Source organism: Silurus aristotelis, assembly GCF_946808225.1.
Source record: "Silurus aristotelis genome assembly, chromosome: 1".
NCBI classification, from domain to species: domain Eukaryota; kingdom Metazoa; phylum Chordata; class Actinopteri; order Siluriformes; family Siluridae; genus Silurus; species Silurus aristotelis.
The window spans coordinates 15,457,721-15,478,088 of record NC_139574.1 but is presented as its reverse complement, the minus strand read 5'-3'; the positions used below and the strand labels follow the sequence as shown (position 1 = coordinate 15,478,088).

At 37.7% G+C, this 20,368-nt stretch overlaps 1 protein-coding gene across 1 annotated transcript in view; it reads left to right on the top strand.

Moving 5' to 3' along the window:
* The window catches only part of LOC310727083 (neural-cadherin), a 114,082-nt gene that overhangs the window by 61,862 nt on the left and 31,852 nt on the right, over window positions 1–20,368 (top strand). The window contains exons 5-12 of the mRNA XM_083543195.1: window positions 2,632–2,743; window positions 6,593–6,842; window positions 9,125–9,267; window positions 10,445–10,617; window positions 12,084–12,252; window positions 13,687–13,857; window positions 14,637–14,809; window positions 16,818–16,985. Of these exons, the coding sequence (XP_083399321.1) occupies window positions 2,632–2,743; window positions 6,593–6,842; window positions 9,125–9,267; window positions 10,445–10,617; window positions 12,084–12,252; window positions 13,687–13,857; window positions 14,637–14,809; window positions 16,818–16,985 (1,359 nt within the window). The remainder of the gene's footprint in view (window positions 1–2,631; window positions 2,744–6,592; window positions 6,843–9,124; window positions 9,268–10,444; window positions 10,618–12,083; window positions 12,253–13,686; window positions 13,858–14,636; window positions 14,810–16,817; window positions 16,986–20,368) is intronic.

Sequence of the window (20,368 nt, the reverse complement as noted above, 5' to 3'; positions counted from 1 at the left end):
CTGACTGACCACACTGTGGTCAGTGGTCAGGATATGTCTTAATTATAAAAGTTGCACTCAGGCATACCATAAACACAAAAGTTTAGCACTGACTATACTCCTAATAAAAAAATATCCTTTTGGATCTTTATGTTATTGGGAAGTACAATATATGGAGAAAAGTTTGTGGACACATAACCATAAGATTTGTAGTTGTTTTCTGAACAGCCCATTTGCTCTTATAATAAAGATGTTATAAGACGTTCCACTACATTATGGCGTGTGGTTGTGGAGCTTTATGCTCATTCAGCCACTAGAGTGTTAGTAAAGCCAGGTACTGATGTAGAGTGATGTAGAGGCCTGGGGTGCAGTCAGCATTTTTCTCAAAGTTGTTGAGGTTGGAGCTCTATAGGCCACTCTGTAGAAGATCTTCCACTACAACCCATGTAAAGCTTATCTTCATGGAGCTGGCTTTATGCACAGGGGCACTGTTATGCTGGAACAGGTTTTGGTCTCCTAGTTCAAGTAAATAGAAATTTGAATGCTACTACATTCAAAGACAATTGTGTGCCCCAAGAACTACATATGGCTGAAAAAGACAGGTGTCTCAATGTATAGTCTGTATAGTTTATGTTTATATGTACATTTAGAGCATTTGGCAGATGCGTTTATCCAGAGCAACTTACATGTATCTCGTTCATACAACTGAGCAGCTATGGGGTTAAGGGCCCTGCTTAGGGGCCCAGAAGTGGCAGCCTGGTGTGGCTGAACTTATGACCTTTGGATTCAATAAGTTAATAAGTCCAATGCCTTAACAAATGAGCTACCACCTGCCCATGTGTATGTATTGCTAAAGTTGGAACCAGCCAAACTTTTTGGGAATTTTCAGTAGTGTAAATACCAATACATGATAAGTCATGGGGGCTACTTAATGCAGGGCAGAAATGTGAGTTCTAAAATTTCTTATACAACACAGTGTTTGAATTGTGATACTGTTTGTTCCAAGGTCACTGATTATTTCTTTTTTAAGAGCATTGCTCTGATATTATTCCTGGCTGCAGGGTTTAAATAAAAGCTCTTTACTGTTTGTAACGAAAGTAATAAGATGATCTAAATCTGTAGATGGTTCGTGATAGTAGATGTCACTTTGAAATGACAAAGCATACAGCACGCTGATCGTAAAACACTTTAGGAGGTCCTGTTATAGAAAACGAATCAGCTGCTAACAGTTACTCAGGGCTGCATTGCACCGTCCACCATTAATAATAAAATACATTTACATTTTGCATGAATTAATAGCTGATTGATCTAAAAGCAACATTGGGAAGAACAAACAGCAACATGGATGAGTCTGGAGATATACAGCACATTATTAAAATATATACTGTAAATTCTGAATATGTTTGGATGCATCTGGGAAAGATTTATGTTTGTTGATTAGCTTGTACTGTATAGTACACAATATAACCAAAATTAACTGGTAGTATTATAATGATTGATGAAAAAGATAAAACTCGAACAGGGCTGTATGACGTCATGCCCGACACCCACACCATCTGTTTACAAGTTTCTTCTCTTTCTCTCTGTGTCTGATTGCTGTCCAGTAGACAGAGAGTGTCGGGGCCCTCTTAGTGAGACATAAATATTTAACAGAGATCTCACTCCTACTGAGGCTCTTAATCTGGTTTAAGCACTCACAGCTCTTATTAGCAGTAATAGCTCTTCTTCAAGCGGACAGGAGTGGACTAGAGTCATTAATGTCTCTCCCCGACACAGACACGAAACAACATTGTAGGAAGCGTGCGTAATTGCACTGGTGGTCTGTGTGGGGTTTTTTTGTGCTCATGCTTTTATATCTTGGTATGGACCAAATATTATTATACCTAGATGGTAGACATTATGTTTTTAGTGTCTTAGTAATGACTGTTTGAATGTCTGTATGAATAATATGGAATTGTCATTGTAGCCAGCACGTCAAATTATTATGTTTTGGAATTGATTCAAACAGGGTCAAGGGCACAGCAAGGTCAGATGTCTGGCATTTCAGGGATCCGAAATTGTAGAACCAAATAAGATTTGTTGCCATTTATTGAGTTTTTAATTGCATCAGTGAAAGGTCCCCAAAAGGATGCAAATGTGTGTGTGTGTGTGTGTGTGTGTGTGTGTGTGTGTGTGTGTGTGTGTGTGTGTGTGTGTGTGTGTGTGTGTGTGTGTGTGTGTGTGTGTGTGTGTGTGCGTGCGTGTGTGTGTGCATGTGTGTGTGACAAAACTTTTCCTCCCTTTTGGCAGTGCTGTTTCATATAGATAAGCTGTGCTTTGGGACAGTGTCCTCAGCATGACTAACACACTCCTCCATCACTCACTCACTCACTCACTCTCTCTCTCTCTCTCTCTCTCTCTCTCTCTCTCTCTCTCTCTCTCTCATGCTTCTCTTACTACCTTTACATTTGTTTATTATTTTTCATATTATTTTTTCCTTCTATCCCTTCTCTTCATGTCTTTTTACTTCAAGCTTCTCTTTCTCTTTTTAGAATCACAGTTTAAACTTGACTCAGTTACAGAGCATCAAGAATATCTTAAATTTCCAGTTAAATTGTTTTTAATTATTTTTCTTGCACTTATCTTCAGCTTTCTCTGGTTCTGTCCCTGCAGGTGGTGGTGCATATAACAGATGAGAACGACTGCACACCAGAGTTCATGCATTCTATCTACAGCCGAGACAATATTCCTGAGACAACGCCACCTGGAACATCTTTACTGCAGGGTAAGTGAAGGACACATAGAAATTTAGATGTTCTCCACAGCTAATCTCATCAATAAAATAACTTTTACCAAAACATTGTGCATAGTGCAATAAAGAAGCACAGTGTTTGTTCTGTAAGTTGGCTTTATGTTAAAATGTCATAATCGCTATTTGTGTCATTTCCATTATTTCATGAAATGCTCTCTATTTAATCGATACAAAAAAATTATTCAGGACCTCTGTAGTTTTAGTTTACTCTCAGTGTACACACGCAGCTTGTCTCTATACAGTATATGTTTCTCTCATGGTGTTCATGGTATTGCAGCAGGTGCACTGCTTGTGGGTGGGAGCGCATGCATGCTTAACACAGGCCTATAATTAGAAAAATACTCAATACACCTCATGGTTCTACATGTAACAGAAGTTTCCGGAAGAGGAGTTTCAACTGAAGCACTTCATTTGCTTTACTCTTTCATACTCATTTGATGTTATATTATAAGAACAATCTTATTCATTCTTTATTTAGGCATTATTTGTGTAATGCTGCTTAGCGACAATGTCCATTGTTAAAAGCGATATACAAATAAAAATGAATTGAATCAAACTGAATATTTGTTTCGGGATCTGTTTATATTTTTAGGCATTTCAGTCTTAATGACTGTCTACTAGCTAGCTAGCAAGACAAATCTTTTCACTTAAAATTCAAAGTCTGCCAGAATCATCACATACTCACAAAACAACAAAACACTTGAAAGAAATAATTAAATAGTTAATTCATGTTTCAATGGATTACTTTAGATTAAATTGTTTCATTACAATTGTAATTGTACAATCGTACATATATAGACATTGTAGGGGTGTCTGTATGGATTTTTTTTGCATAAATATGACTAATACATTTTTTAATGCTTAAGATTTGTTAGCTAATTTAATTTTGTTATAGGTTTTATTATGACAGGTCAGACTGTAATAAATAAATAGTTTAAAAATCATACATTGTGATTTCTGGATTTTTTTTTTAGATTATGTCTCTCACAGTGGACATGCACCTACGATGACAATTTCAGACCCCTCCATGATTTCTAAGTGGGAGAACTTGCAAAATAGCAGGGTGTTCAAATACTTATTTTCCTCACTGTATATACAGTACAGACCAAAAGTTTGGACACACCTTCTCATTCAAAGAGTTTTCTTTATTTTCATGACTATGAAAATTGTAGATTCACACTGAAGGCATCAAAACTATGAATTAACACATGTGGAATTATATATGGAATTATATACATAACAAAAAAGTGTGAAACAACTGAAAAATGTCATATTCTAGGTTCTTTAAAGTAGCCACCTTTTGCTTTGATTACTGCTTTGCACACTCTTGGCATTCTCTTGATGAGCTTCAAGAGGTAGTCACCTGAAATGGTCTTCCAACAGTCTTGAAGGAGTTCCCCGAGAGATGCTTGGCACTTGTTGGCCCTTTTGCCTTCACTCTGCAGTCCAGCTCACCCCTAAACCATCTCGATTGGGTTCAGGTCCGGTGACTGTGAAGGCCAGGTCATCTGGCGCAGCACCCCATCACTCTCCTTCTTGGTCAAATAGCCCTTGATGCCTTTAGTGTGACTCTACAATTTTCATAGTCATGAAAATAAAGAAAACTCTTTGAATGAGAAGGTGTGTCCAAACTTTTGGTCTGTACTGTATATATATATATATATATATATATATATATATATATATATATATATATATATATATATATATATATATATATATATATATATATATATATATATATGTGCGCTTTAAACACATTTACACAACACATAGGCTTTAAATGTGACTAAATGTTGACATAATCATAAACACAAGCAAATGGGCATAAAATGCACAAGTGAGCTCAGGGTCTTTCATGTCTGCGCACATCAGTAGTGTCTGTATTATCATTCTTGTCTCTGATAGTTCTGAGTATTAAGTAGTTGGTAAAAAGCTTTGAGACCAACCATCAGGCTGATATCCAAACCCAAGAAAGTCCACTATTTCGTGTCTGCTGCCTTGTAGAATAAAGTCCTGATGATTAATGAGCTCTAATTTTGCCTTGTTATGCACCAGCCAGAACTTCGAAAACAAAGTGAGGCGTGGGAGTTAAAAAGAATACATATTTTGTGAAGCAGATGCACACATTCGGATTGCCAGCCGCATTTATTAAATTCAATTATTTCCACATATTGCCATGCAGAGCACAAACATTGGCTCTTTTTTTAGCTATTGCTCTTGCCCTGCTCTGTATACAAACAGAACAAACCCTTTCTCTGATTCAGCTGACATCTAGTCTTTTTGTTGCAGCTTTGGAAACAACGTTATATGCTGTTTTTTTTTTTAACTCTCTCTCAGTACTGAGGAAGCAGCAGATTCACATAAACAGCAGATGGATCTAGTATTTGCTTATCAAAATGTGTTCTGTTGTGTGAAAATAAAGCTTAAGCACAAAGCACTCACTGACTGCATAGACAAGCTGAGCAGAAGGCAAAAGAGATTATTATTGTTGTTTACCTTAAATTGGGATTATACTGTAAATTAGGTGTGGACTTTTAATAGGAGCTAACAGGAACAGAAGTGCAAGACGCTCCAATTATCGCATGAAAACTTTATTGGCAAGGATTTAGTATAACGTCAGACTGGCGCAGGCAAAGAACTGATGTGTTCAAATTATCCAGAGCTGTGAACCCAGGTCTTCACACACATGGATTAAAAATGGAAATAGCAGCCTGCAGAGATTTGCTATCAGGCTTTGTGTTTTAATGAAGTGTCTATTTGAATCCTGTTCCTGACAAAACTCTTTCTGTCCACAACCAGTCTGCATGCGGAGAAATAGTGAGAAAGCAATACAAACTGTTTGTGTGTGTGTGTGTGTGTGTGTGTGTGTGTGTGTGTGTGTGTGTGTGTGTGTGTGTGTGTGTGTGTGTGTGTGTGTGTGTGTGTGTGTGTGTGTGTGTGTGTGTGTGTAGCCACAGCTGTAGGCACACAGTTCACTATTTGCCTTTGAGATTAGAGGGTCTTCATCTGCTGCTACCAAATGAGTGTGCTGGGTGGATGCAGTGACAGCTTGCCTGAGGTAGAATCATGCAGGACTTTGCTTCTGGCTCATTGCCTAATGACTGCAAAGCCGTCTTCGAATTTTACTTTTGATCTGCGCCAGTCAACAGCCTCTTTCTCGCCCGCCACTGACAGATGGGCTCTTACATTTATCAAATAAAGAATTGGCCCCCGTGACATAGTTTTAATTAATATTGACTCTTTTAACATGAGAGTACTTAATTATAAAAAGAGTGTATGAATCCAACAAACCACAGCCACGAAATGAGGAGCTTTTGGTTTATACAAGACCAGAGATACTAACATACATATGGGCAGGGACTTGCAGAATTTGCAGGTTGAATTATGTATAATATTTAGATATTTACATAGAAAATTAGTAACATATTTTGCTTTTTACCTGATGATAAATCTCAACAGGTGTCAGGTCCACTGTCTATTGTGATAGCAATCTATAACCTTTGTACTATTTCTAGATTTAGATAATTTGAACAACAAACAAACAGATTAGATTTGAATGTAAATTAAAGATAGTGGATTTCTATGCAAATAACAATCAAAAATTATGCTACATGAAACATTGATAATTAAATGAATGAAGAAAATAAACTTGAATCTATAAGGTAAAAAATGCTATTGGCACTTTTTGTTTGAGGGACACAATTCCTATGGATTCTCTGTAATTATACACTTATTCTGTACAGAAACCTGACAAATTATTTGCACACAATAGGAATACACCAACACTTATTCTCTTTTTTTTCTCTCTCTTGTTTTTAGTGCTGGCCAGAGACTGTGATACTGGTCTGAATGCCGAGATATCCTACTTCATCCAGAGTCAGGACTTTGCCGTTTCATCTCAAGGCGTGGTCAGCCCCAGGAGGAAGTTGGATTACGAAAGACCCAATCACATGTATGAGTGTGTGGTGGTGGCTGTAGACAAGGGCACACCTTCCCGCACAGGCACTGCCTCTATCCGCATCCGCATAGCCAACGTCAATGATGAGGCTCCTGTCTTCACTCAGACTGTGTATGTTCACTGTGTCAAATTCATTAATTAAGAGCTCAGACAGAGTTAAACATTTTTAACTATACATCTTATTAGGAGTTATGCAACCTTATGGAGACAAATGTGGATAGTGCATTTGTACATTCAGAAATCACGTGTACAACTACGGAATGAAACAGGAACGAATGTAACAAAGCTGTTTATTATTCAAAAACAGCATTTTCCAAAGTGTTATATTAATCTTATTTCACTACTATTTTATCAATGATTAGAACTTAAATGATATTCAATATCTTGCATTCATTTTTAGTTTCATATATATATATATATATATATATATATATATATATATATATATATATATATATATATATATATATATATATATATATAATGAATATAATGCTGTGAAACATTTGATGGGGAAAAATCTGCAAAAAGTCAAGTCAAATCATATAATCAGCACTCATAAGACACTCATAAGGCAATGCAGCTTGTTATGTTACTCAGAAAATTAAAAGCTGTCCAAATTTTCAGTGTTAGTAAAAACTTAGCTGTACCTCTGTGTTCCAGAGAGCACTGGAACACTGGAGTCACCTTTCAAGAATGCTAAATAAATCCTTGCAGTTTAAACTATTGTCTGAGCCATGCTACTCTAGAAACACCTTCTGGCTAATCATATTTTAAATTCTACAGCACAGTGTTGCTATAGCACAGTGCATGTCTTTTAGTCTTTTAAGATACTTTCAGATATAGCTATTTTTCTACCCAGCTCATGAAGTAAAGAGTTCACGTTTTTGTTAATTCTTCTTTCTGTTTAAAAAAATAGAGTAGAATAAAGAGTAGAATAAAATTTTATTTCAAATTTTGTAAAAGGTTCTACTAAATGTGATGAACGGATGACATACTTTGTTTGGAATGTCAAGAGTCTTTGTATAAAAACAATAATTTGTATGTTTCATAGTCTCTGACTTTCCCTTCTGTCTCTTTTGATTTTCTTTGACTTTGTTGAAGTCAGTAGTTCAGCTCGTTTCAGAGTTTCTTACACTGATGCTATGGGGCAGGACCCAGTAGACAGCAGCAGGCAGGCTGGCATCAAGCTTGATGGGGCATGCATTTCCTAAAAGTAGCTACAACATGAAGCAGTCATTCTTTGAGACAGCTTCAGTGGAATGACAGCAGCTGAGAGGAGCTGCTGATTCACCAGATCTGCATTTCAGACTGTCAGTGTAGAGGCAGAACAAATAACAGAGGAGCTGATGGGTATTGTGAGTGAATGTGAACAGTGTTTCTGTGATCATAATGCAAACCCCAAAATAAAATATAGCATTGCAGCATGTAGGTGAGGCAGATTTATTTTATTTAAAAATGTTTTGTTACTTGGTTGTTTTGTCCCCTTGGATTAAGAGATGATGGGGCTTGTGTACATTGGATGAAACGTAATGGCTTTGTCACTTGGAGCTTTAATGCATGGATCTAAGGATAGAGGTCATTGAGTTTAAAGGATTTTTTATAAAAGGTAGACCTTCTAAGAGTTATGAGTACTCAACTGGGACCAACTGGGACCTTGCCATGGTTCTGGGCTCGCCAGTTGCAAGATAAAGTCTTAGCATTGGGTACAATACATCTGGGGTGATAGATCTGTGCTGAACTGTAATATGGTCTTCAATGGAACACTGGAAATTGTCTTCAGCTGTTTTATAGATAAATGAGCTTATTATCATTATAAAATAGGCTGTGTGCCAATGGCTGAGGGTTGTGATATTTTAATGATATATAATTGTATTCACATTGATTTAATAATTCACTCAGAAACAGAAATCGAAATACAAACTAGCTGACAAAAAAGCTTTTCTGTCACTTATTGATTTGACATTGGTATTTTGGTTGTCGAATGTAAGGATTTGGATACAAGACACATTTTAAGTTTTAAGTATTTTGCATTGCTAAATTGATGTAAGCTTTGAAGCCTTTATTACTGTTTGTGCTCTGCAGGTCTTTTCTTTATATTATTTATTTTTTGAAAAATGTAATGCAATTTTAACTAGCAAGCATAACAGATACAAACCTTGTTTTTGTGTTTTCAGTTTTGGCTATGTTAAGGTTATGCTTAAGTATAGTTACAATATAAATCCACTATAAAGAAGATAGAAGGACTTGTGCTTGTCTGCAGCTGAGAGGAGAGACTGTGTGGTTGTTTTGTGAGTGTTCAGGGACAAGCTTCAGAGGAAACAGATGGTGGGACTGTGATGTTCAAAGCCTGATCTCTCAATGTCTCTCTTTCTCTCTGTTGCTTTCGGCAGCTATAAGACCTTCCTGTCAGAGGATGCTGGTCCTGAGACCCTGGTAGCCATTGTGCATGCCAAGGACCCAGATGGGGACGGGGTGACATATGCCATCACTGGAGGAAATGAAGACAGTAACTTTGAGCTGGACAACCAGAAAGGTGGGTAGAGGAATTAAGGACCTCTTCACACACATATCCAATACACACTCACACACTCTTTTAGGAATGGGGTTTGGCGAGAGGTTGTGTGTTCACATGGCTAAGACAACAGATAATAAATATCCCACAGAAGCATTAGAGGAAAACCCCAGTGTAATGATAGTGTTTATTGTAATTTGTCATATTATATAGTATTCTGGAGCATAGAATTCGATCTCTTTGAAAACCTTTTTAGAGTTTTTCTAAGGTGTTTGTGTCCACCCACATTCTCAAACCATAAAACCCAGACTACATTACACACATGCATCTAACTCTCATTGTGAATTCAAATTGCGACCAACCAAGTGATATGGGCTCTTGGAGAAGAATTGCTAGTCAGTTGTACAGGAAGTGTTATTTATCAAAATGCTGTTTAAGTTACATGTGTCAAAGATAATGATCAGTGATGAAGAATGTTTAGAATGTACCATTACCCAGTCTGTTAACAAGAGGCAAATATTAATGGTGTTGTTTTTTTACCTTCTTCTAAATAAAAAAAAACGATTTATCAAAACGTATTTAGTGGCTATCCCAAAAGGGGAAAATATAAATATTAATACATTTTAGCAGATATTTAGCGTCCTTCTGCTAGTTATTAATGCAGCTAGCAAACCGATTCAAACAACCTGCTCATAACCTTCCTCTAAAATAAAATTCCAGTCAGGGGGGATTCCCATTATTCATACTGTAATATTTTGTGCTAGAGTCTCCTGTGTCAATGCTGTAAGAGATGAATGGACATGTTTACAAGAGATGTATTGATGATTACATTTATCCTGTACCTGTAATAAATGAGACCTCTTCCCTTCCTTATTTAGATTTTTTTTTATTCATATCTTGCTGGCTTTTATAGGGAAAATAAATGTTCTTTGTACTGCTTTCTGTCACGACCCCACACATTCAATTTGCTAGCAAAAGCTCCCCGTTGTGCAGATAAGAACTGTGTTTGTGTGGGTTATTGGTGTTCACCTTTATACTTTTCACTGTAATAACTTATCGCCAGCCAGCTAGTGTCTGCATTAGACTGTAATGAATGCTCGTGAGAGCTATTTTCCTCACAGGGAGCACCTTATCAGTATTGCAGTGCTTTTTATTTTTTAACCATGTAATAACATGTTCTGTGCATTGCATGTTTCAGGCATCATCAGGCTGCGGCGCAGTCCTCCTCCTAAACTGCGAGGGCTTCAGTATGTACTTAATGTCACGGCAACTGACGACAATGCGGCTGGCGGCCCGCTGCCCCTCAGTAGCTCAGCACAAGTCATAATTGGCATTAATGACATTAACAACAACAAACCCGTCTTTGCGGAGGTAAAATACATATACATAGATATTTCTCTCACTTATTATTCATAAATTAATATGAAATAATTCAAAAGGAATTTTTGTTTGGTTTTTTAGCTGAGAACAAAATTTACAGGCTTCTGTAAAGAACAGAAAATATTTTTGTGCATGAATATTACATGAGGTCATGCCATTATTGCAGAATGGTTCAGAATAACAATTATAATATAAACAAAAAGAAACCTCAGTTGTATATTTGGAAACATTACATTTTGGTGTTGTTGTAAAGCCTTTTTCCGTTGACCTATATTCATTCCCTCAGAGCAGAGTATAGGAAAGGATCACAGTGATGGATGAGAAGGTACAAAAAAGAAAAGAGAGAAGAAAGCCAGAGCAGTAGAATGATTGAATGAGCTCCTACAATCTAGTGTGTCCACAAGTAAGAGTGGAAAAGAGGAGTCAGAATGATGGAGAAGTTGAGAAAAGAAGATAAATAGGAAGAGTACAAGTCAATGAAATTTGGCTTTTGGGGATTTGGGCACTGGAGAGATGAGGAGAGAGAAAAGACAGCTGGCAGCAGGAGATCTTAGGTTTGTGGTGCTCGGCTGAATGGGCAGACTTTCTGTAGTGTGTCAGGAGAGTAGGATCAGCAGAGAGCTGACCAAGCTTCTGCTCTCTTGCTGCTCTTCATGAATATTTCAGGGAAGAAATTAGCCCCCGGCACTGTTGATGCATATGAAAGAGGGGCACTAAGTGTGCCCAAGAGGCAACAATTGGACCTTCTCCAGTCACGCTGCCTGCCTGCCTCTGTTCGCCTGACCAGGATTTGCTCACTGCTGCTCATGCAGGTGGAGCAATCGAACCAGGTCACAGTGTGGAAAATTTGCCTGCGTTGTGAAAAAGTGGCCCCACTGTTTCTATTTCTATTGTACACACCAAAGCCCTGCTGTTTTGCAGTCAAGAGCTATCTCTGCTCCTAATTGCACAATAGATTACAGCTACAGACTATCAGTTTAAAATGTTTTCCCTAGCTAAACCCCATAATCCCCACTAAGCTTTTTGTGCCTTCTCTAAAGTGTATGTGTGTGTGTGTGTGTGTGTGTGTGTGTGTGTGTGTGTGTGTGTGTGTGTGTGTGTGTGTGTGTGTGTATAAGTGTATATGTGTATATGTGTATATGTGTGTGCTTGTCTCTCTACGTGCTTGTTAAAAGACAATGTAAACTGCTGAACGAGGCTGGGGCTAGTTCAGTGTTTTAGCCCTGATATTGATCCAGTTAGTCGATTAATTGCTCCGCACTGACACAGCCTCCCAAATGAGTGTTGTGTAGTAGAGTGGGTCATGAAAGCACAATGTGAAGAGGATGAGGTGGAGTAGGAGAAGTAGAGAAAGGCAAATATAAAAGTAAAAAGAGGGGAAGAATTGAGAAAATATATGTCTTCATTAAATAGCTATTTTGTTTGGCCGGTGTAAACACTTACATGTATTGTCTCAGTGCCAGAATTACAGTTTAAACGCTCTGGTACGGGAGAACCAGCCACCAGGAACAGTGGTCCTGCATGTTCATGCTCACGATGCTGACACTGGGGTCAACGGAGAGGTCAAGTACGGAATCATGCAGCGAGATGGAGCCTCACCAGGGTTCACTATTGACCCAGACACAGGTATATCTTAAAAGTGTAAAGCTTTGTCAAACTACAGAAATCAAACTACTATTCATTAGATGTAGAAGATGTTTATAGACCTTAATGTGGGGCTTTCCCGAATATCCTCATTAAGAGTTTCACTGGAACTAAGAGACCCAACTCTCTTCCAGCATGACATTACCTTAGTGCAAAAGCTAAATTTATGCAGAAATGCTTTGCCATAGTTGGTTTGCAAGTGGCACATTAATTATTGTCTAAAAAGTCTAAACTTGTTTAACTTTTATGTTAGTTTATTTTGACTTTGGCTAACGATGTAGCACATTGGCCGCAACGTTAATAAAATGGTTAATACTAACCAACAATTAGAATTGATAGCCATGTCACAAATATTAAAATCGAAATATTTTATGATGGAAATACTAACCCAAAAGCCATTTCTAAACATTTTAAAATATCTCACTAAATAATTTGTGTAGCTGACACAAAACTAAGTCATAAATAAAATTAGCAACTAATAATGCAACTAAATATAAAATGCTTCATAAAGGTTTGGTCATTACATAAAATGCATAACTTTCTTATTTGTCCTTAGTGTGAGAAAAACATATATATACAAATATAAATTGGAGATGTGGCATATGTTATCATGCATTATAGTAATATAAAGCTGCCAATCTGCTCTGAGAAATATTGTGTTTTACTAGGCTGGTGTAATTTAACTGTAGAGCTCTGTGTCAGTGTTCAGGCACCATGTCTTCTTCTTCTTTCGGCTTTTCCCATTAGGGGTCGCCACAGCGGATCATCCGTCTCCATACCACCAATGTCCTCTACATCTGCCTCTTTCAAACCAACTACCTGCATGTCTTCCCTCACCACATCCATAAACCTCCTCCTTGTCCTTCTTATTTTCCTCCTTCCTGGTGACTCTATTCTCACCATTCTCTTACCAATATACCCCATGTCCCTCCTCTGCACATGTTCAGACCATCTCAATCTCGTCTCCCTTACCTTGTCACCAAAACATCCTACATGCGCTGCCATGTTAGGGCAAAAAATGCCAGATCCCTGAAAAAATTATAGCACACCATTGACAGTTAGCTAATTTTCCGATGGGGAAGAAGAACTGTCTTTCTATGTGAACAACCTACCAGACTTATACTTACATTACATTTATTTGAACTTTGCTTCCCCTAAAATATGTTACATGTAATAAAACTTACAGATAAACCAACAAAAAAATTATAACTAATCAATTACATCATTTCATATTGCATGAATTATTAAGTCTTTTAAAGGGAAGACCTTGTATTTTTTCCAACAATCTATAAAATAAAGGATGTGGCTTGAATGTATTTCCAGACTTGTGTGTGTGTGTGTGTGTGTGTGTGTGTGTGTGTGTGTGTGTGTGTGTGTGTGTGTGTGTGTGTGTGTGTGTTGTGCTGTGCTGTGCAGGGGTTATCAGCACAGTGGTGAGTTTCGACCGGGAGAGGCAGAGAGAATACACACTGTCTGTCACAGCCACAGATCAGGGTGAGGAGCCTCTCATTGGCATCTGTCAGATCACTGTGCTCATCGGTGACCAAAATGACAACGAGCCCAAGTTCGAAAACAGCCGCTATCAGTGTAAGATAAAGCATTCACTGTGCCCTCTTATCTCAAACTCACACTGTTCTAGTTGTTGTTATCTAGGTAGTATCTCACAATTTGCACTTACTGCCTTGGTTGAAAATCCCTGTGATGTTGGTTTAATCACAAAGCTTGCCTGTGGATTTACTGTAGAATTTTAGCCTCCACTACATATTTAAGAGATGTTTTGCTGCTTTATAATGCTAAGGAGGAATGATATTTGCAGACTTTATGTTGTTTATAGAACAGAAAAACAGAAGAAAATTCCTCACTGTATTTAATTAGATGCAGTTCAGTGAATAGAGAATATTGATTAACTCTCAACCCAGGCATTTTACCTCACATTACAGAGACTTTACACATGTTTAAACCACCATTAGACCTAAATATGAACTTTTTAAAACAATTTGAAGAAGGTGGGTTTGATTAGCAACACAACATCATTTTAATTCCAGTATAAGAATCCTTTAAAGTGAGTGGGAACAAAGAAAATAGTTGTTTTTCACTGCTCTTCTAATAGACTGGTGTTTGTTTATGATGTGCTCTAATATGTGTTCGATAAGTTTGATGTCAGTATTCCTTTTCATCATATTAAAAGAAACGCTGGCTTTTAGGAACTGGATCATGAAGTATTTAACATGGAGGCTAAAACATTTCTCAGGAATGCATTAATTTGCCCTAGCAGTAAGGGTACAACAACAGAAGGCGTTCAGACAGATGGTGGTGGTTGTGTTTTTCTCTGACACCTGTGCTCACATTAACCCTTCCTGTGCCAGACTTCTTAAGAGAAGACAGCCCTGTGGGGACCAGCTTTCTGAGAGCAGCAGCCCACGATGATGACCAAGGCACCAACGCAGCAATTACATACTCCTTAACTCATCAGACCCCTGCCTACTTCCACATCAACCCCAGCACGGGTTGGGTGTACGTCAATCACCCTATTTCACAGGTGTGTTGTGCAATTTGTGTACCAAAGCGTACAATCCCACTGAAATAGTTTCCTAGATGTGATTTGATTTCATATGTTGGTATATTACTTTACAAGTAGTCAGAATTTAAATGTTTGACTGACTTTCACAACAGCTTATAGTGTTCAGCATGTATCACACTCTCAAATCAAAATAAACAAAATAAATATGGAGAATGGTGATAAAAATAGTGAGCCATTCTTGTTGAGTATAAGTTTATGAAGCCGGAATCACGTTCTCGTTTAGCTTGAGAAAGCAACATATTCTCTGTTTGATATCCAGCACAGAGGCTGTTGCTCGTTTCAGTATTTGTTTGTTCTGTCAGCATTTGCATATTAAACATGACACATTCCAGAAGAATACCTCAGCCATGTCTTTATATATAGATATACAAATGTGCCAGTAGAGGAAAAACTATTGCATTCTCTCATACATAAATACATTTACAGGGAGCTGTTTTTGACTTTTCACCAATTTCTACTAGACAGTGCAGGATGCTGCTTATTTATGAGCAATGCTTTTTCTCCAGTCCTTCATTTGCTCAGCTTTTCTGTTTAAGCTCCGTGTTCTTTTTTTTATACTTTCTTTTATTTCCCTTTGTTTCTACTATGTATGTTTGCATGTGTGTCTGTGTGTCTGAGTACATGTTTGTGTGTGTGTGTGTATGTATGTGCGCATGTATATGTAGTGTGTTCTTGTTGGTTTGCTTGTGCAGAAATGTCATATCAGTGTGTTTCTCAGCCTAGCAGTGGCTAGCCCTGTCATTCTTGTGCAGGTTATATAAAACCTCAGGCTTCACTGTCTGACATTAAGAAGGATCTGTGGACAAAAACAAACACACACACACACACACACACACACACACACACACACACACACACACACACACACACACAAACAAACACACAAACATACAGGGAGACAGGCTGTACTCAGATGATGTTGACAGCATGATTTGGCCAGGCAAGCTGCACCAGCAGCCATTATGAATTAGTTGCATTGTGTAGTGTCGGAGCCGAAGTGTGGATCATGGATTTTCTCCCCATTCAGCAGAGCTTTTAAAGAGACCCAAATCCCGGCTCTCACACACCCACACACATACCAATCACTGACGACAATAAGACAGATTCTGGGTGGGAGGGGGTACCTCAGGTGAAGCATTACACTCAGTGAATTATTAATGCGGAGTTCACATCCAACACCTTTTTGCTTTTAACTTGTCTAGATTTGAGCAGGGCTTGAGGAGTTGTTCGGAAGGTGACAAAAGGTTAAAAGCATTAAACCCCCTTCTCGCTAATTTCGCCTTCCAATGTCTTCTACCTTCTTCTTGCCTTCTACAGTTTTTATGTCAGTGCAGGTTATTATGGATGTGTAGGTCTGGGACATTATTTCCATTAACTTAGCTGAACTTCCCATATCACATTTGTCAGAATGGATCATTGCTGGAGAGCTAAAAGATGTCACCTACATTTAGTTTACCTGCCTTCAACAAACAACTTCTATTACTCTCTTTCTCTCTTACACTGTCTCTTTCTCCATCTTTCCCTGTCTCACTCTTTCTTACACACACATTTTCATGCTACATGACCTGAAAAGAAGCAGTCTTTCAAAGTGTGTTGAGTGAACTTTTACTGCTGACTCAACTTCAGAAGTGCTTCTCCATTATTAATCGAGCGGTAATTTAAATGAAACGATGTGGAATGTGTAGTACATTGTACTCCTCCCTTGTTCCACAAGACCTCAGTTTTGAAAGTCAAATCGAGAGGTAAAATATAGATGGAGAATAAGTCTGTGCGCTATACACTGTACTTTTGTAGTTACAGTACATTGCCATTGTCCGATGAATAATGCTGACAAATCTTTCTTTCTTTCTTTTTATGCTTTTTATTCTCTTTATTCTTTCTCCATCTTTGAAGAGACTGGATCTTGCTTCATATAAAGTAATTTTACTTTATAATCTTAACCTCCTTTTTTTTCTTGACTCATCAGACCTCACGGATCAGTCAACAAATCATTGCTGCAGACGGAGGAAACCTCAGCAGCTCAGTGGACCTCACCGTTATCATCACCAACATGCATAACCAGCCACCACAGTGGGAGCAGGAAGAGTACTGGGTCACCATCCCTGAGAACACTGTCCGAGACACCAAGATAGTGGTGAGTTCTTCACAGCCATCAACTCATCTCTGTGCCAGGTGCTGCCAAAACTTACTTGGGGCTAAAAAAAAAAAAAAAAAAAAAAAGCTGTTAACTACCTGTACTACTGAGACTGTTCGTGGCAAGTGCAAGTCTTTGGGTTTTCAGTGTAGGATTATCTACAGCTACAGGAGATGAGCATCAGGATCATCAGATAATACAAAGATGAAGAGGCAGAAGGAAAAGAACAGGATTAGATCATCAGGATCAATGTGGCAGATCATGAAAGCAAGGAGAGATTGGAATTACAATAGATGCCGTAAAATGTATAGGAAGAGAGAAAAAAAACCATTATTGGACTCAACCAATTTTGAAGCACAGAAAAAAATATATAGTATGGCATGTTCTCATAATAATTCAAGATCTTGTGATTATGTCTTTGTTTTAATAATTAATATTTTAAGCATTTAATAGGAAAAAAATGAAATCTTGCCTTAAATTTCAGGCTCGTGTGCAAGTCGATATAAGTACAAAACTGTCATTTTTATCAGCTAGTGCGCACTGGCCTTCAGGGTAAAATATCTCAGTTGGACTAGTGGGTTTGTTTGTAGCTAATCCTTGTCATATCTCATCTTGTGTCATGTTTGCAATTTCAGCGTGTTTTATCTGCTGTCAACATTTACAATCCACTCTGCAGTCACAAAAAAAACTTTTTTTGTCTACACATCCCAGAAAGCATGCTTTTGAGACTATTTTTTGTAAAAAGTAAAAACTTCAGTCATCACAATCCCCCCACCACACACACACACACACACACACACACACACACACACACACACACACACACACACAAACACACATACACCCAACCTTTAACAGCCCAGTCATTTCATCAGTAATGATGGCCTGAAGAAGGATTCCCATCCCATCAGCAGCTTATTTCTAACCTCGGTTTGTAAACTAATACTGTTTACAAGTAGAAGTGTTCAGCTATTTAAGTTGCCAAGGGCTATGAGAATTGCTTGGGTGGAATGTTAAAGCTAAAGTAGAGTTGCATGGACAGTTTGTTGAATTGGCCTACAAATTAAGATACAAATGTGTTGCTGCTCAGTGTTTGCTATCACTTAGCAAAAGCTGCTATCATTTTAAACCTTCTGATTATACATAGAAACAAATAGTGTTGTAAATAGGTTAGAGGATCACAGCGCAGGCACATTAAGATATAACATATTCTTTTAATGCTCAGGAGCTTGCTAAGGAAGAACATTTAATTAATATATTCATTTCCTGACAGCACTCTCATCTCCTAGTGCCCTAGAGAGTGTTCTTACCACGGATAATGATTCCTTGCCTAATCCATGCATCAGACTTTCCATATTTTAATACTGATATTCTTCCCTCCCTCATCCCATTCTTTGTCTGTCTCACTCTTTCTTAAGATCTTTCCCTACTGTCCAACATCCTCCACCACCAAGTATCCTGGTAGATCGTTGTTTAAATTTAGCATCACTAATCTGATGTGTTAATTACACTGTGCCGAGCCATAGTTGTGGACGCTTGATCTCCATATCAACGAGGCTCTTACTCATACTGTATACGTTGTGCTCACTGAGTTTTATTTCTGGTCAGATTTACAGACATACATAATTACACTCATGGAAATATCTCTCTAATTATATTCCCATATTGTAACACCCAAATATACACACCGACTGCATTAACTACTTTTTCATGACTAAACTCTATTCGATATGAGAGCCTCAGTACAACGTCTCTGATTAGCTTATGCATCCCCTGAACCACTATGTAATTACTAATTACTGTTAATGCCGAGCCTCTGACTTGTGATTGAAGGGTCATTATATTTTTTTTATACTTTTAAACTTCCCTTGAACCGATGTTCATCATAAATCTGTACTTGTGTATGTGTATTCCCTATTCCACATAGTATATGTAGTACACATCATGTACTTTTGTTGGGTTAGTATTGTTTAGCATTACACATACGCTGTTAATTATGGTCTGTCAGTAACTGAATGCCAATGTCCATTACTTGATGAGCATGTTTGGCTGAAATTTAACTGCATGTTTTTGTTTTTATTTTTGTTTTGTTTTTTTTGCATTGTGCATTATGGCTTCTCTATGGCCACAGTCACCTTTTGTAAGTCTTTGAAATGAAGTGTACCACAAAATGATTTTGTGTGCCAAAAAAGAAAACAGGTAAACAGATAAACAGATAAACAGGTAGACTTGCCAGCACACAAACTTATTTTACTCTCTGTGTGGAGTTTTAAAGGTTCTGTGTCCTACAGTTTTCTCCCACTTTAAACTCAACCCATACCAAAATGAAGTGTTTACTGAAGATAAATAGATTCTAAACCCATAGTTTAATTAATACCAGCAATGTTTGTTTTTCATAATTTGGGTACTTTTGGGGGTGTTTTGCCCACTGTTATTAACTAAAAAAAGTAAAAAAAAATTAAATTGATTGCATGAGTATTTTCTTTCTATCCTGATCTCAGTATTAGGGAATTTTGCATTCCTTTCAGTGTTTGTGTTTAAGGGCATTTGTCTTTTAATGTATAATATGTGCTTGAGGTATGTTAGTATAAGTGTGCACATGTGGTGGCTACTGTTGACTCAAATACACTGAATGTGTGTTGACATCTGTGTCACACTCTCAATAGAGATGAGAGCAAAGGGTCACCTGTGGTGCCTGAGCTTCTCCAGGCATAATGTATTTACTTTCTCTTTTCTCTATCTTCACCACTCTCCAGTTTCAGCTCTTATCTACTCACCCAATCATTGTACTTGAACCACTACAGCAGAACAGCTCTGTGCATTCTCAAGGCTTTTTCTAATGCTCTTCTAGCTTTTAGTGGCTTCTGCAGATTACATTTCTTTTAATTTGATAGCCATGGTTGAAAGGATCAAGATTAGACAAGATTGCAAATTTACAGACATTAGTTCACCATGAGAAGAGAATTCAGTTTTCATAAATACCTTTGTTATTTGCAATAATTAAAAAGAAAATTAACTTTGAAAATTAGGAAATTAGAAAACTTATTTCCTGACCACTGATCAGCTCTTCTCGCTAAACCCTCATATTCACATAGTTACGTTCCCAGTAATATGACTTGAACAACAAAGCACTTCAGAACAATTACAGACATTTTCTCCCACTCCAGTTTATCTCTCTCTTTCTCCAAGTGCACGGTTTACTCCCAAGTGTTAAGAAACTAGTGCAACTGACTGTTCAAATCTGTTTGGTGCATTGGGAGCCTTCATGGTAATTTATCCTTAGAACTCTAAATACAAATTAAGCTCGTTAAACAGTATAATGCATTTATTAGGTACACCGAGCTGCCTTGTTTTTCACCAAGTGCTCTTATGTCTCTCCATAA